The sequence below is a fragment of the Fringilla coelebs genome (assembly GCF_963513975.1).
Source record: "Fringilla coelebs genome assembly, chromosome: 4".
NCBI lineage: Eukaryota > Metazoa > Chordata > Aves > Passeriformes > Fringillidae > Fringilla > Fringilla coelebs.
Window position 1 is genome coordinate 71,414,560 of NC_140032.1, and position 17,869 is coordinate 71,432,428.

Sequence of the window (17,869 nt, forward strand, 5' to 3'; positions counted from 1 at the left end):
CATTTCTCGAGCACCTCCATCCCTTCCATTACCATCAGCCATCAGGGCCGATGGACAGCAGCCTGCCCGGAACAGCCTCCGAGGTGGGGCTGGGTGACTCTCGAGGTCCAAACCAAACCGTTCTGGGGTTCCGTGACGGCTCCATGAGCTCTCCTCGGGTTTATTTCGCATCCTGTCCTTCCTTCTGCTCCCAGCAGATGGTGCCGCCGACCTTCCAAAGAGATGGAAGTGTCCCGGGACACGGATCGGCCCTACCGCTCACGGAGCCGTTTTTAAAACTAAAAGGACAATATTCTGCAATAAATTTGTGATGAGGATTCCATGCTGATGTTCCACGGGGTATGGGGGAAGCAGAAAGCGATTCCCTGCAAGTCTCAGTTCCCTGCAAGTCTCAGTGCCCTGCCTTGTGGATATTTTGTTGCTGCCACGAGTAACACCCCTCCATCTGAAGCTCTTTGGATTCCGGAGTGAACTCGCCACCTTTTGGGCTTCCAGGCAGAGGGGAAGTGAGTACGGGGAAATTATGGGGACACAGAGAACTGCAGCAGTGTGTGTGTGTGCAGGGAGAGCTAGGGTTGGAATTTTAGACAAAATCCTCTTACCTGGATGCAGGATCCTCTCTTGGTCAGTGGTTTCTCTGTCTGTGGCTTTTTAGTGCATCCAACTCTGGGCCCCCAGTCCAACATCCTGGATTCTGGAATTCCATCTGCTGCATCACACAGGGCAGAACTGGCCTTGCTGCAGTGTCTGTGTGTGGCTGGAGCTTCTCAGCCTCCATTTACAGCACGTGATGATGCCATACAGAGTCGTTATAATTCCACGCTGAGTTATGCTGGAAAAGAATTTGTTGGTTTCAATTAATATTGGGATAATTGTCCTCTCAAATTTAAATGATTTGTTAAAGGATGAATTTTTAAACTATGCCAGGAATTAAAAGGGGAGTGTAAAAAAGCGAGAATTTATTCTTATTGAAGAATGATTCCTGCATCCATGAAATCATGAATTGGAAGCCTGTTCTCCTAGAATCTCTCCTTGGGATGCTGGTTTTCATTCCAGAAAAACCTGATGCAGAGGCAGCTAAGGCAGAACCTGCCATTTCAGCTACAGGGGCCACCTGGTTTCATCTGGGCCGCACAGACTGATTTTTTTTTCCCCCCACTTCCTGGCATAAAAGCTGGAATCTCTGGAGAGCCTGGACCTGAACGCTGGAGCTCAGCAGGTAGGAGCAGAGTCCAGGAGATGCCACTGTGCTGGGAGCACTCGGAGCTCCGGGGGATTCTGGGCTGTAATGGATGGGGTGTCAGGGGCGGCACCTGCAGAGGTAACTCTGACTTCCTGACCTTGGGAATGAGCTTCCCAAGGCAAAGGGATGCCTCAAGCAGAGCAGGGAGGCTCTGCAATGGAACACAGCCCAGAAACCCTTCCAGCCGGGCAGCCCCCGACGCCGGGTGCCAGCCCTGAAGCCGCGGGGCTTGGCGCCTGGCTTTGGGCAGGGCTCTCTGCTCCCTCCTTCCCCGTGTCCCTCCTCCTCGCCAGAGGCAGGAGCCGCAGGGGCTGCGGGAGCAGGGGATGCTGCGGGAGCAGGGGATGCAGCCGCGCTGCTGCCTGTGCGGAGCCAGCGGCGGCGGAGCCGTAAGCGGGGTACCCGGGGGGATTGGGCTGGGGCTGCCCTCGCCCGGGGCTGGGCTGCTCCTGCCTCCCCGCCTCAGCTGGGAGCTGGGGGAAAGCCGCGGGAGTTCAGCCAGCAACAGGTCTGTGTGTGTGAGAGAGGGAGAGAGAGAGCTGGAATGCTGCTTCCACTGCTGGAGGTGTCCTGATGGACTGGGGGGCAAAACACTGCCTGCCCGGGGATGCCAGGGACCTGCCGGCTGGGAACAGCCCGCCTTGGGCTGCCGGGGTGGGCAGGGCTGGCACACGGAGCGCTGGAGGGGACAGGGCTGGCAGCAGGTGCCCCTGAGCCTCTGCCTTTGGGCTTCCAGCCCTCGTGTTGCAGGAGGGCCTGGGTTGGGAGCTGGAGCACTCTGCAGAGCTCCAGGAGTGGGAAAAGAAGATCCCGGGGCTGTTTGTTTTGTTTTGTTTTGTTTTTTTCTCAGTGGTTAGAACAAGTTCACATCTGCTTCTATCAGCAGCAGGTCCCTCCAGTAGGAGGGAAGTGTCTGGAGCTTGAAGTAGCTCATGTTAGCCTGTAAATCTGAACCATGCCAGGGGCTGCAAAGTCTAAAATGCAGTGAGATCAGTTTGGGGTGTTTTGCTGGGAAAAGGGGTGTAAAGAAGTGTAACTCTGAGCGTTTCCTGAGGCTGGCAGGTAAGATGGCACCTCATCCCAAAAGAATGCATCTGTGCTGCTGGTTGTCTTTTTCCAAAAGAAAATCCTAGCAAGGAAAACTTAGTTCCAGTCCTTGCTGTTTGGTCTGCTGTGGGTTGCAGCTGTCATTTAGTGAGCAGAATTGGCTTCAACTGGAGTCAAACCAGGAGGTTTCCCAGGTAACCTCTCAGCGTGTCAAATTCCTGACATCAATCAGAGGTACCTATCCATGCTATCCAGGTAAGGCTTAGAATTTGGTGTTAATTAAAATCGAGTCACAGAGCACTAAAAGGATTTAAATCCTCAGAGAAGGTTACAGAAAAACAAAAATCAATGAGTACCTGAAGTCCCTGTGTGGATGTGGATGGTGATGTAAAAGGGAACGGTCAGAAGGTAGGAAGGCACAGGGAGAGTTCAGCCCTTCCACAACCATCATCTTTCTGCAGAGGTGACACTGCATTGGAACCTCTGCTGTCACCTTCACCGCCAGCTCTTCTCCCGTGCCCTTATTTAAGACTAAAGATGTTGCCTCTGGGCAAATCCAGCATCAGGCTGAGGTGGAGTGTTCAGGATCCAGCCCCAGGGTGCTGCACAGGGAGCTCACCTGTCCTGCCCTTGGGCCAGGCAGCCTGCTCTGCCCCATTCCTAGTGAGGCATAATGCAATTTTCTGAGCTTGGCTGTTTCTTGTGGCAGGCTGTAAGTCATCGTGCCCTGCGTGACCAGGTCGTGGGCTGTCTGCTCTCATGCCTGTCCCACTGAGGGCACTGGCACTTCTCTGCTTCAGGAGGTGGAACTCAAACAGCTCTGTGGCTCTTGCTGCTGCCAGGAACCCCTGTGATGTGCCCTGTGCGCTGGGATTGGTTTGGGTTTTTCTGGTCTTTGGCTTGGCAGTGATTGCAGGATCCTCTGTGCCCCCATTTTGGGGGGGACACAAACTACCTGCTGGCAGAGCTGTCTCCTGTTCCTGCTGAATTATCCCTCGCTGGCTGATGGGCCCCTCAAACACTGGTGTTGTTTGCCAATTCTATCCTCCACTGAGACTATCTCGTGATTGTCCCACTTTTCAGTTTTTTTTTTTTTTTTTACCTCTTTCTACCTGCTCCCCAATTACTCTCCTCAGTTTCAGTGCCCCAAATGACAGGGCTGTCAGTGAGTGACTCATGAGCAGAGGCTGAGCTGAAAGGTGCAATTTAGGAGGTTCATGTCCCATTTGTGGGGAATTCAGTGCTGCCAAGAGCCCAGCAGGGATCACTGATTTAGCTCTTCCTATAGACTAAACCCCAGCACTTAGTGCTGAACTGCTGGAGCATCTCTCCAGGGAAAAAGCCGTGGCTTTTTAGTGTGGGGTCCCTGCCCAGTTTCCAGTGATGGATGGGAAACTACTACTTGGAGACTGGATCCCAGGAGAACTTGATTAATTTCCTCCTGAAAGCTTTTAAAACAGGGACTTGCTTCCAAGGTAAGGCAGCTAAAATCTTATTGCTTGCCAGGCTTCTCAATAAAGTGGTGGCATAAGTGTGCCTGGGTGTGGAAATCTTTCTTTAACCTGATTTCAGGGAGCAGTTGGCTGAGATTTTAGTTAAGATTTAAAACGGCCTGTGACACATCAAATAAAAAAATATATTTATAAACTTAAAGGTGGACAAAGCATGAATTAAAGGAAAAAAAAAGGGATTGTAATGACAAGAAATGGGTAAGCAGCCTTGGATCTAATGAAGCAGGGTGGAAATTATATATAAATATATATATATATATAAAAATAAATACAGAGCCATTACCGACTTGCTGTGAATGACTCTTCTGCCATTTGCATCTCCTGATTTACAGTTACAATTTAGCTTCGGAGTGCTTTGGAGTGAGATGTTTTCTATTCCCAGCTCGAGTGGATGAGTAATCTGCAGCTAAGTCTGGTGTTTATTACAGTCATCCTGCTGATAGCCTTGTTCCCCATCATTTCAAGTTTGAGATCTTTTAAAAAGAAATACCTGTTTTAAAAAGAAATACCTACCAACTATTTTCTTTGGCCCCAGCTCAGACTATGCAGATAAATGACTCTGAGGGGAGGATAAGCAGTTTAAGCTCAGTGAGAGAAGATGTGAGTGCAGCTCCAAGATTGGCACACCTGCCTGGGATTGCCCATTTCAAAATGAGAAATTTGCCTCTCAAGGTGCACTTGTTTTTCTTTATGAAAGTAAATGTCAGTAAGAAAGAATGATTTGATTGCAACTGGCTATTTTTAGGGTGTGTTTTCTTCCACAGCTCCTTTCTCCCAGCTGAAAACCTACTGGAATATTCAGGCTCATTTGGAGATGAACCACTCTGAGGTATGTCTGGTAAAATATCATGGAAATATTGATGGCTGAAGAAGTTAAATACTTGAAGAGTAATTTCTATTACCTTAAATCACAAATATCCCCCAACTCCCCAGCTCAAGCCCTGCATGGCCCACACCAAACACCTCCTGCACCACTCCCTGTGGAACTGGGAATGGGGGGTTTGGGATGGCTGCAGCTCCCCCTTGCTCTGAAAGAGAAGCCAAGACGAGCCCAGATTCCCATGGGCTGTGCATGGGGTCCCTGTGGGACAGCATTTCAGTTTTTTACTCAGTGGTTTCCTTCCTGGTTCCCTGAGGCAGAGGATGGTCCATAAATTTCTCTCTCCCTAATTTCTCAGACATTCCCAGACCAATGTCCTGTTCTTTATGCCATCCTTCAGGGGCTGTGTTTTGCCCCTGGGACTTTGTCACTTTTCAGTAGACCAGGGGTCATTTTCCAAGGTGGGAAGCCTTTGGAACTGGGAACCCTGGGAAGTCTCTCTTGATGTGCCATTACTGAGCTCAGGACAAGGGAAGAACAAATTTTTCAGCACTTACCACACAGGATGTTCTTCATGTACAGCTACATGCTCCTGCTGTTCCTCCCATCTCTGAAGTTTGCTTGTTTTTGTTCCAGCCTCAGAGGGTTCTGTGAGGGTATTTCACACAATACAAATGAAGACATCAAGATGACAAACCCAGCGGGTCGTGCACAGGGGTGAGGCAGTGGTGGCTGCTCCAGGGGATTTCCTCCACGTGCCCAACATAAAAATCATGGCATCACTCCATAATGGCTTGGAACTGCTGCTCTAACCATGGAAAACTGAGTTTCTCTACCCAGAGGTACAGGATTGTGAGATGTTACAGTGTGTATTTGTCTATGGAGGCTGTGTCTGGGGTTCCAGCAGGGAATGAGCCTCCTGTGTTTGGGAACCCCGTGTGGGTTGGGGCAGGTTTCACTCAGGGAGCCTCCCTCCCACTTTATTTCTTTCCAGATTTTCTCTGGTGTATTAAATGAAGGAGGGAGGCCTTGCTCTTATCAAGTTACCACGTGGAAGCAAATTACTGTTATTTATCATCTTACAACAATTAGGTATTGCATAATTTTTTCCCTTTTCTTAGATGATTTGTGTTTCTGTCCTCTGTGCCTCTCTCAATTATTTATCACTGCTTGTTTTAGCAGGCAAGGCCCCTGTGAAAACACAAGGCACTGCCTTAATTTCTCCTTCCAGCCAATCCTCCTCCCCCTCAGCTCCAGGATAATAGAAATCCATGGAGCTTTTCCATTTCCTGTCATCTGCAGCGTTTGCACAGCTACTTCCCTATGCCTGCCACAGCCAAAATTTCATTAGTGCAACTGGGATGAGTCTCAGCTCCAGTTTTGCCTCAAGGCTGTTTACAACTTCTTGTTTACCAGCTATGGATAAAAACTATTCCAGAGATCATTACTGGAGAGATGAGAAGCTGCTGCCTCACAACACGGTGTCAGAAACAGAGAGAAAACACAAAGTATGTGTCCAAAATAACCATTATTCCTCCTGCTTTTAGTGTGATAAGGGACAGCCCTGTCATGGCATGACCAAGGACTTCTGCCTCAGATCATCAGAGACCCCTGGAAAAGCCTAACTCCAGCAGGTAAGGAAGGAAAGGCACATCTGGGGACAGCACAGGGACAGCTGGGCATGGGGACTGGGAATGTGGTGGGAGCCAAAAGCCACCTTGCCCTGGCTACAGTGTCTCCCTAAAGCAACTCCTCTGGGCAGCAAAAGATGATGGCAGAAAATGAGTGGGTAATAATAATTGTTATGTGGGGGAGAGCAGCACAGGGAGCAACAGGAATGCTGGTCTTTCATGGGGTGAGACAGCATCTCCTGGGATTTATAAAGCCCAGCTGCAGGTCTGGGATTAAAGGAGCAGTGTGAACTGGTGTTGTCAAATACCTGTGCTGGCATTCTGTCAGAGTTGCCCACCCTGAGCCCAGGTTGGGGTGCAAGAGCACCGGTGCTGCTTCCTTGAGGGATCAGGAAAATGGGCATTACAGCACTTGTCACAAGGCTGACCCCAGCTCTGGCTGGGGAAAGCATTTGGCACACCAGACATCTCACCAAGAGTACCTCCAATGATTTTGAAGGCATGTTGAGTAAAAACTAATCAAGATAAATCAGCCTTTTTCTGTAAGGACAGCCCCACAGAATGTGCAACTCTCCCTACACTCATTCAAACCTATAAGCAGCCGGTTTTTGGTGAGGGACTCCAGATTTTTGTCTCCCTGCCTGGCTGTGCAGGCATTTAATAAGTCTGTAAAATACAGACCCATTAAAATACTGCACTGCTGCTGCTTCCTGAACAGGCATGAGAGACCAGAACATGATGGGTTTTTCACTGCTCTGCTTGCTCCAAACCTGAGGCACAGCAGAATAAATACTTTATTTTACTGCACTTGCTTCCTGAGAGTAAAGCACTTGCAGAGGCTTTGCTGAGCTTTCATACAAGCTCATCAGGATTCAGATAACTTGTGCCTAAATTGAAATCCCATTTCTATTAAGGAATTTGAAGCATCTTGAAAGCACCTGCGCTCATACTTTAATTTCATGCCTGCTGCCACCAATTAATTTTGCCCCCTGCTTCTTTAGGCATCCTCATCTGGGAGACAAAATATATGTGGAAAAAAGGTTTGGAATGCTGCCCTCCAAGTCAAGTTAGCTGCTTGGAAATCAACCCAGCTCTCTGCAGCTCAGCATGTTTCAGACACAGTGAGGTCCTTCTTGATTGCAGATTTGGAGTTAGGTAGCTTGTGAGCAGGGAATGAAATCATCCAGCTGCACACAAAACCATCTCATGTCCATGAAATGGGGGCTGGATTTGGATACTTGCAAACAGAGGCTTGTGCCACTTGAGACAAGCTTTAATCCCTGTTTCTCAGTGCCGGAGTTAGTGACTTTTTAGTGGTTATTGCTCAGCCACCTGACTGCTGCCAGGGTGCACGTGAGCTTTATGCTTATTCCAGCACACAGTGCACCCAAACAGATCAAAGGCTGCACTAATAATAATAATAATAATAATAATAAATAATAATAATTATAATAATAATAATATCAGCACATTCTTTCAGATCAATTGCAAGCAGACTAAACTGACCTCTTTACAAATATCTTTCAGGGCACGTTGGAACACAAGGAGGGGAATGGACTCAAACTCTTCGCTGGATTGGCCTCACTTGGATTGCTGAATTACAACGGGACGTACAAGTACCTTACTGGAAGGAAATGTCTCCTATGTGGACTTCTACCTCCACCAGCCCTGGGTGGCTGCTGTCTTCATCACCTCCTACCTGCTCATCTTCCTTCCTCTGCATAGGTGGGCAACGGGGGGGTTTGTTTCATCGTCCTGTGGAGCAGGCACATGCGCACGGTCACCAACCTGTTCATCTGAACTGGCCGTCAGTGACTTGCTGGTGGGGCTCTTCTGCATGCCCACCACCCTCCTGGACAACATCATTGCAGGTGGGCTGGGTGCCTGTGGCGTGGGGTGGGGATAGCCAGGGGCACGTGTCCAGAGGGCTCTGTGGGCGTTCTGAGTCAGTGGAAGTGTCCCTGCCCATGGCATGGTGCTCCTGGGCTGTGGCTGGAACGCCATGATCTTCCCATCCATCCAAACCGCCCCATGAGTCTACAGTTCTGCTCAGGAAATGGAAGATGACAGCAAATGATTTCAGGCAGAGTCCTGCAGTGAGATGGCAGCAGTTCCAAAATGCCTGTTTCCTTCCAGGGTGGCCCTTTGGAGCCTGGTGTGCAAGATGAGCGGGATGGTCCAAGGCATCTCTGTTTCTGCCTCTGTCTTCACTCTGGTTGCTATTGCCGTGGACAGGTAAGATGCTGCAGATGCTGTAACCATGAGTGTCATCTCACCTGGCCCCCTGACCACCCTGAGCCAGTCATTAACCCTCCCAACACGCACAACAAATCGGATGCATTTTGCTCCTAAGCAAAATAAAATCTGGCAGGTCTAAAGAGCAATCCGCTCCTCCACCGCTGTCTCTTAAAGGTGTGGAACCGGGCTACCCCAGCCTGCCTGGAATTGGTTTGTTCCTCAGCCATGAAGCTGGATAGCGAAGGTGTTCATACCTGCAGAGGCAGTGGCTGACAGGGAGGATGACAACCAGGCAGTGTGAAATGGGTGCGCACCCTGGCCTAGCTAAGGAAGCGTTCCTCAAACGCCTTCTCCGGTGCCCTTGCCGCAGGTTCCGGTGCATCGTGCACCCCTTCAAGCCCAAGCTGACCGTCCCCGCCGCCGTGGCCACCATCGCGGTGATCTGGGCGCTGGCCGTGGCCATCATGTGTCCCTCGGCGGCGCTGCTGCGGCTGCCGGCAGGAGAAGCGCTTCCGCCTGCTCCTGGGCGCGGGCAACGCCAGCCTGCCCCGTGGTCTGGTGCCGGGAGGAGTGGCCCGAGCCGGCCATGAGGAAGGTCTACACCACGGTGCTCTTTGCCAACATCTACCTGCTCCGCTGTCGCTCATCGTGCTCATGTACGCCAGGATCGGCGTTTCCCTGTGCCACGCCGCCGTGCCCGCGGCGGGGCGGCGCGGCGCCTGGAAGAGGAAGCGGAAAGCCATCCAGATGCTCGTCCTCGTCACCTTGCTCTTCGCCCTCTCCTGGCTTCCCCTCTGGACCCTGTTGCTGCTGTCGGACTACGCCAGCCTGTCCGACCTGCAGCTGCAGCTGAGTCAACACCTACATCTATCCCCTGGCTCACTGGCTGCCTTCTCCAACAGCAGCGTCAACCCCGATCATCTACGGCTTCTGCAACGAGAGCTTCCGCCGCGGCTTCCAGGCGCGCTCCGGCTCCAGCTCTGCTCCGGGCCCGCCTCTTCCCCGCCGGCCCCGGGCAATGCCCTCCTGCCCGCTGCCCCCTGCCCGCCGCCCCGGGGACCCCGCCGCGCCCCGACGGCCCAGGGAGGAAACCGGGTGGATAAGCAGCAGGATTTTGCTCATGGAGGAGCTCTGAGGCGATGGGATTGCGTCAGGATCTCTGTTCTCCCTGGAACAGGGCTGCTTTGAGCCCTGTTTGTGGTCACATTTCATTGCTGTCAGCAATCCGTTATCCTGTAACTCAGGGGCTGAAGTGCTCCAGACCCAGCAGCCCCTGGATTTCCTTGTGGTTGTGCTTCTTCCCAGGCATTGTGAATGCCGGCCGGGTCCTGCTCAAATGACAAAATGTAACCTTTTCCGTCACGTTCCGTTTATTCCCCTTGGTTGCTGTTATTTCTGTCACGTTCCGTTATTATTGCAGCTAGAGAGACAAATGCAGGTGAAATTTGAGAAATAAGAGGATAAAAAAAATGGTTCAGCGGAGTGTTTTTTGGGGAACTCGATTTGATGTGGGGCGGGGGGTGGGAGTCGCCCAAAAGGACTGAGATTTCACTATGAGCAGGAGAGGAAAGACTTGAGGGACAAGAGACACACTGGACGAAGGGTGAGGAATGGGATTTTGTGCAAGGACCAGCACAGGATCACAGAGCACAAAGGCTTGTTCTGTGCGGCCCCACAGGAGCCAAATCCAGGTAAAGCCATTCCCAGAGGCAGTCCTCCCCAGATAAATAGGAGTGAATTCCACATTATAGCATTCCTGATGCTCACGGGCTCAAAAATGATCAGTCTCTTCCTTATACATGATCTAAATTTTATCCTCAAACCTTGACCTCCATGTGCCACTAATGGTTACCTCAGTTTACCTCAAAATATTCATTTTCTGCACTGCAGTCTACTCTCAAATTCGCTCCAAAAGTTTTTCCCTGTCTGTCCACTGCTTGTGAACTCATTTTCTCCTCACAATGTCATTTGCCTTAAGGAACAACTCAGCTTTATGGAGGAGCATTCTCTCTCGTTTTAGGAGGGACATTTCTCCCACAAGCACACACCTTCTTTTCCTCCACATCCAGCCGAGGAACACCGAATCAGTGCTTGGCTCTGCCATAAGAGAGGAAAAGGGGTTTTGCTGGGATTTGGGACACGGGGTCTATCCCTCCTCACACGACCCCTGGAGTGCGGCCGCGGGAGGCGGGACAGGGCAGGGCAGGGCGGGAGCGAGGCTCTCCTCCCGCTGCCCAATCAGCGCTGCGATCGCCTCACGGCGCCAGCCAATCCCGAGCCGGCCAAGGGTATATAAAAGCCGGCGCTAGAGCGGCCTTTGGAATTTTCAGATTTGGCGCCGCTCCTGACTGCTTCGCTGAGGTAAAAAATACACTTTAATGTATCTATTTGTGATGTATGGAAACTGGAGTGATGTTTCAATGTGGGATGTGCTGCGGGGCAGGTACGCGGTGACACCAAGTAATGCCAATGTAAAACCAAGTAAAGTAAATGAGAATCTCTGATCTCTGAGTTTGCCTTGCATGCTCCAGGGCCGTCTCGCCGTGTAGATTATGAGGGGAACATTTTCTAAATCGGTTGCTTACTGATCGTTTTTTGTGTTGAATTAATGAATTTTGCTCATTTTGTAATTATGTAATTTAAGCTTTAGGTAGCATTTTTCAGGGTGGGCATTTCCTGTGGGGCTGGTGGTGTGCTGAGGGTGGCTGTTGATGCTGGGAGAGGCAATTGCCCTGCAAAGATTTTCTATAAAACATAACTATGTGAAATAATGGAGTTTCTATGATGAGAACAGGACTTAGGCTCCCAGTAGAGAACTGAGTTGTGCTGGGCAGGGACTGGGAAGCACGCAGGTTTTTCTGCATTAATTTCTCCAACCATAGATTTCTGTCTGTTGCAGCAATAACTTCATCAGCTACCAGCCGCATCACAGATGCTATCCAAGCTCTTCTTTAGGCCTGAGAGCACAACAGGGACCAGAACCTGGGTTCAAGTGCATTGGAACAACGCCAGGAAAACATAAATCGTCTCAGAAAATAGCATAAAACAATGCACTATAAATGTCTTTATTCTGCCACTATAGTGGGCTGAACATGCAGCTGTACTTACTGAGGTAACACGCAGGTGATGCAGTGGCACTCCTGGATTAATGTGATTTGTTGCCATGTGTTTTCTATCAGTTTTCCACTCAGTTGCACTGGAGCTGTACTGAACAGCCGGAGCCCTGAAGCACAAGAAGCTGTGCTGTCCATAGTGAGTGTGGTCTAGTGAGTGTCCTGAGGTCCCTGAACTGTTCTGTCACTAAGTCAGCTCATTCTCTTTAAACTCTTGAAAAGCGCTGGAAGTGCACGTGGGAGTATAAAACACATGTGGGAAAACTTTAGGGTGTGCAGCTTCTGAACTACACAGACATTTCTGAACTACATCAAATACACAGCCCGTCCTGCTGTGTCTCTTCCTCTCTGGCAAGAGGGAAAACCCACTTGGCTTTCCCATGCAGGCTGCCTGAGGCTGTGAATTGCAGTCACCAGAGAATCCTCAGGCTCCTGGTTGTCACAGGGTGAGTGGCAGCTTCAGGCTGCCTCTAGCCTCAGATTTTTGTCAACACTTAAAATTTAAGAAATCACTCTGGCCCACAAGTTCTAAGGATGGCAGATCAGCTCTGTTCACAAAATCAATTATTTATTAAGCAGACAGGAGATAAGAGTCAAATTAAAATTGGCCAAAAGAGCCATTTTACTTGTGTTGTTACCAGAATGTGTAGATCAGGATGTTCCCCACTCCTTGAGTCTCAACTGTAGGACAGACGAGACGAAAATCAAGATGAAAGGGATGTTCTTGGAGTTAAGTTTTCATTGTGGCAGTGACTGGAGGAGATCAACAGATGGGCCAGGGACTCCCTTCAGTCCATTCAGGCTTCTTAGTCCAGGCCTCTCCTCCAGTGAATTTCAGCATTTCACATTTCTGCCTCAACCTCTCAAGCATTAGGCAATTCTACACACTACCCCAAAAATACACATGTACTGATTGCCTCAAAGGTGTGATGTAACTCAAAGTGTTCCCTCCTTCTCCAGCCAGCAATTGCATGCCTTACCCTGAGCGGGGTAGGAAGAGGTGCACAAAAACTGCTTCCATGACTGCCTGCTGTTTTCTGTGCATTCTTGTTTCTGCAGAGAGGAAAAGCATCCCAGCTTGGCTGGTGTTCCCCTGCAGGCAGAAGAGCCCAGGGCTGAGGCTGCTGGGCGCTGCTGTGACCCCCTGGTGGTGTCACATCCCTGGCACAGCCACCACAGAGCCAGGAGATGCAGCTCTTGTTTCCAAGGAGGTGAGAGTGCAGGATGGGGAAGGGGTGTTTTCCAGGCAGGGGAAGGAGGCGTGTCAGGGAGAATTCCAGCTGGCCACAGCTGTGTCAGTGCTGGATGGGCTGAAGGCCATGGCTTGGTTCAGTGCTTCTCACAGCCTGTGCAGGGAGCTGCAATTCCAGAGGGACCTCACAGATGGCTGCTGGTGTTCCCAAAGGAGCCCTAGTGCCTGCAGTGCCACTTCTGTCCCGTGGGAGCTGGAGTGAGGAGCAAAGGGATGGCAGCACCGGGCTGGAATGAAGTTCCTGTGGCAACGCCACTCCTCCCCAGCAGGTCATGGGCTGTGGGGCAACTGCTGGCAGCAGCAAGGCACTGACAGGGTCCCCGCTGTGCAGGGAGCGCAAGTGCTGACCTGGAAATGCAGTCTGGGCACGCTAGGGCTGCAGAAGGAGCTCTGGGGCCATGTCCATGCCTGAGCTGACATGGCACCACAGGGGCTCAGGGGGGTCCATTGCTGGTTCTGAGCTGGCACAACGGGCACTGAACAGAGGGAGATGGATGGGAAGGTTTGGGGCAGTCTGGAAAGTTCCTGGAGCCCCAAGGATCATGGCAAGTGTAGCACTGACAACTCCAAATTAGGAATAATCAAGAGCTGAACTGGTTCTCAACACACTCAACTGTCAAAATTATTTTTCAGGATAAAGAAAGATTGAAATGAGCTTGGCAGGAGAGCCCCTGTGAAGCGCATGCACAATGAAAATACCTGTGAGCAGGATCACTAAGGATTTCCTGCTGCTCCTGCTGTCCTGGTCTTTCCCAGGTAGGTTTTGTATGGAATTGAAAGGCAGTTTTCTTTGCCTCTGGCGAGGTGCAGCCACGTCCCCCTTGAAGACAAAATGTGGAGGGGAGTGGCAAGCAGGAAGGTGGCTTTAGAGCACCACACCAGTTGCTGCAAAAGAAGGAAAAGGAAGCCAGCCTGGAATTGGATGCCCCAGCCCTTGCCAAGCACAGGGCTGCTGCTTGGTGTTTTTTCTCCAAGTGTTTGTCCTGTACTGTCTGTTCAGGGCCCATTCCTCACTGTTCCATGCAGTAAAAAAACCTGAGAAGGGCAGTGAGTGATATATTTAATATGACTGCCACCTCTCCTGTTTTAAGTGAAAAGCTCTCTAATAAGCAATGAGAGACAAAATATGTGACAGCCAGGAGGTCTTGCCCTGCACAGAGGACTTAATTTTCCTTTTCTTATCTCCTTCAGGACAGGACAAATCATGTAATTCGACTCAGCTCTGGCAGAACCTTTGGTTTTGGTGAGATTGAGCAGCCAAAGGCCAGAGCCTCCAGCCCTGGTGGCCTGTACTGGAGGAGAGCTGGTCCTGCCCAGGCTGTGGGGTAAGTCAGAGGACACACTTCCCTTTCCCTGTCTGTTGGATTTGTTCACTGGGAAATGGCAGCGCAGCGCTGCTGTGCACTGGGCTCTGGGTAAAGCTCCGTTTGCCCTTGAGTTCAGGGATTTGCTGTCCGAGGGCTTGTCTGGAACTGGGCAATTCCAAGGAGGCACATACAGGAGGGTGTGGGGTGCCAGAGCTGTGTCGCATCAGGCTGTGTTTCCCTCTGAGGACACAGCCTCTGAGAAACCCATGCCAGCAATTTTTACAGAGGGAAAATTATTAGCAGTTACTTTTGATCCGTGGGGAATTTTCTTGGGATTAGCAACCAGAGAGTGTATCAGTGGAGAGCATTTCTTTTGGCTTTGTAATTTCCTTTCTGGTTTAAATTATTTTGTGTGCTGCTGTTAAGGAAACTAGGTGTCTTTACCTGGAAATGTGGAGTGGTTTTATTTGTTTAGGGCTTTTTTTCCTCCCACTGAATCAGGCCTTCACAGGAATAGTCTGTGTTGCTTCATGGGTCAGAGAAGGAGAGTGAAATTGCATTTTATTATCTTATATTTTCCCAGACATAAAGTGGAATGTTGTCCTGACACTCCCCAAACCACTCCAGGCACTTGGAGTAGCTCAGAGCTGTCGGGGTGCAATGGAATTTAAATAAACTGAAGGAGTCAGTAGGGTTCAAACAGGGAAAATTTTGGGGGTAAAACTTGAAATAACCCTTAGGGCAGAGAATGTACAATTTTGAGGTAAAATGAGATAATCACTAGTGGAGAAAGATAGGGGAAATATTGTGAGTAAAGCTTTAGTAATCTGTAAGGGGGAAGAATGAACATTTTGGGGGTGTCCATAGTGAAGTGGGGTAATCCATAGTGAAGTAGTTAGTATTTTCCATAAATAGGGGAAATTTTCAGAGCAAACTTGAGGTAGTGCACTGGGCAGAGAATGCATAATTTGAAGTAAACAGAGGCAATTAGGAGTGCACAGGTAGGGAAATTTTTGTCAGTAAAATCTGAGGTAACGTCTAGGGGAGAGCAGGAACATTTTGAGGGCACCTCAGGTAATCAGCAGTGTCCATGTAGGGGAGTGTTTGGTTTGCTCCCAGGTGAGGTACAGTGAGTACTTTGGAGGTTAAGCCCCAGGTAAAATCTCTGTTTACAGGTATTTCCTGATATCATTTCACCTGCCTGAATTCCTTGCAGCTCCCAGATGGGAAAACTTGTCACAACTTAGAGGGGACAGAGACACTTTTGCAGAAAACTTGTGTAATTTAGAGGGGACCCAGCACATGTTTGTGTAGGAAAATGTGAGGGGGATGTGGAGGGCAGAGAAGGTGGCATTGCCAGGGAATAGCTATGGCCAGAGAATGCATATTTTGGGGTCAAAATGAGGAAATCAATAGTGTACAGAAAAGAAAAATTTGGGAGGTAAAATATGGGGTAATCTTGAGGGTAGAGAATGATCAATTTATTGTAAAAAATTGAGGTAATGAGTAACAAAGGGAAATTTTTGGGGGAAAAGCTTGAGGTACTTCCTGGGGGGAGGAGAGAATGAAATATTTTGAGGGAAGGGTGATGTAATCAGAAGCAGCATGCAGAGAATAATTTGGGAGTAAACTTGAGGTACTCTGTATTGGCAGGAAATGGAGATTTTGAGGAGCAAAATGAGCTAATCAGAAGTGGACAGAGAAGGGAGTGTTGTGGGGACAAAACCTGGGTAATCTTTTGGGTAGAAAAAAGAGAATATTTTGAGTAAACTGAGGTAATAAATAGTGCAAAGGTAGTGATATACTGGGGGCTAAAACCTGAAATAATCTCCAGGGTAGAGAATAAATATTTTGAGGTTAAAACTGAGGTAACATCAGTAGGGGAGGTAGGGAAAGTCTTGGTGAAATTTGTGATAACCTCTAGCAGAGTAATGAAACTGTTAGTAGTTAGGTAATCAATAGCACACATTAGGGAAGTGTTTGTGGCTAAAAACTGAGATAACCTCCAGGTAGAGAGTAAACATTTTGAGGTAAACAGATGGAATCAGCAGTGGACAGGCACAGAAAATTTTAGAGGTAAAATTGAGGTGATGTGTAGAGGATAGAGAAAAAACCATTTGGCAGGAGCTATATAGGAGGTTAAAAGAACTGGACAGGTAGGGAAAATTTCAGGGGAAAATCTTGAGGTAATCTGTAGTGTAATGGATATTTAGGATAGGAAGGTGAGGGGTTTTGGTGGGAAAATAGAAGTAATCTATAGGACAGATTGAATGTTTTGGAGTTCAAATGTGATGTTAACCTGTAGGGGAGAGACTGAAAGTCCTGAGGTAAAAATTCATCAGTCATTAGCAGATAGGCATGGAATAAATTTGGGATTAAATTTGAGGTCATGTAGGGGAGAGAATGAGCATTGTGAGGTAAGATGAGATAATTAATAGTAACAGTGTAGAAAAATCTTGGGTGCTGAGTCTGTAAAGAAAGAAAATTTGGAGGTGAACTGAGGTAATCAGTTAGTGTACTGGTAGAGTGAACGTTTGGCTTGAAGATTTGAGATAATCTGTAAGGAACAAAGAACATTTGGGTGAATAAGCTGAAGTAATCAGGTTATTCATTCTGTAAGGGACAGAATGAATATTTTAGGGATTAGATAGAGGTAAATAGTGGAGGGTTTTGGTGGGTAAAATCCAAGTCATCCATAGGGAACAAAATTAACAATTTCAGGTAATTTGTAATGGACTGAATGAACATTTTGAGGGAAAAGGAGTTGTCAGTGATGAATGTGTCAGGATAATTGTGGGGTAAAACTTGAGCTGCTCTGTGAGTACAATGACTTATTCTGGGGGGAGAGGTCAGGCCATCTGTAGAGGTTCCTGGGAATCCATTACATTCCTTTCACAGATTTTCTTCACAGGTTTTGAAGCTTTTTATGACAACAGTGCATTTCTTCCTTTGGGTTATTCACTCTGTAGGATTTGGGGTTTATTGGGGTTTTAACTCCCTCGTGGTGGCCCTGACACTGCTCAGGTGCTGGTAGGAAAAGCAGTCAACCTGCTGGAAGCAGATCAGCATAACCCCAAATCTCCACACTGTGGTGGAGTCATGGAAATCTAAACCAGCACAAATGGATGCTCCAAAACGAACCGTGAGAGGACAGGACTAAATGAGGTCACTGTGACCTTGGTAAGGCAAAAGGAACTGTACCTGCAGCCCAGAACTGCACGCTGAGGCTGGGATAGCCTCACAGGGCCTCAGGGGATTGCCCTGCAGAGCTGCTGCTCTTAGACCGGCTGTGTCAGGAGCCAGCAAGGGTCCTGAGGAAGCTCAGCAGATCAGGACAGGGACATGTCTATATTCCATACAGTTTGCTACTTATAACCTTCTTGACTATTTTTTGTACTAAATATTTACACTGAGGGCAGGTGACTCTTCCTTTTGCCAAGATCAAATCAGGAGATGCTGTCATATGGATATTGAAGCTGCTCAACTGCTGGAGAGAAATTGTTGATCTTACTCTTTAAAAAAAGGTTTTTATCACAGGCCTCTCTCGTCTCTCAGTGGCCATCGCAGGTTTGATGTGGAATTGCTGCTCCCCTGTAAGCAGTGCCCAGGATGGAGGCATTTAACGCTGTGAGGGGATCGGGCCCCCAAGATACAACTCTGGCAACATCCTGGCGGCCCTGTGGGGTCCCTCGGGGAAATAAGGGTGG

At 49.0% G+C, this 17,869-nt stretch overlaps 1 protein-coding gene across 1 annotated transcript; it reads left to right on the top strand.

The window, feature by feature from the left end:
• Window positions 1-7,804: 7,804 nt before the first annotated feature.
• On the top strand, window positions 7,805-9,878 carry NPFFR2 (neuropeptide FF receptor 2; the record flags this gene model as incomplete). Its single annotated transcript, XM_084204604.1, is given in 13 exon segments — window positions 7,805-7,837; window positions 7,840-7,874; window positions 7,876-7,975; window positions 7,978-8,048; window positions 8,050-8,123; window positions 8,389-8,400; window positions 8,403-8,487; window positions 8,861-8,984; window positions 8,986-9,036; window positions 9,038-9,116; window positions 9,119-9,342; window positions 9,344-9,452; window positions 9,455-9,878. Coding segments are annotated over 13 exon segments (1,221 nt in total). The 3' UTR covers window positions 9,679-9,878.
• Window positions 9,879-17,869: the final 7,991 nt, after the last annotated feature.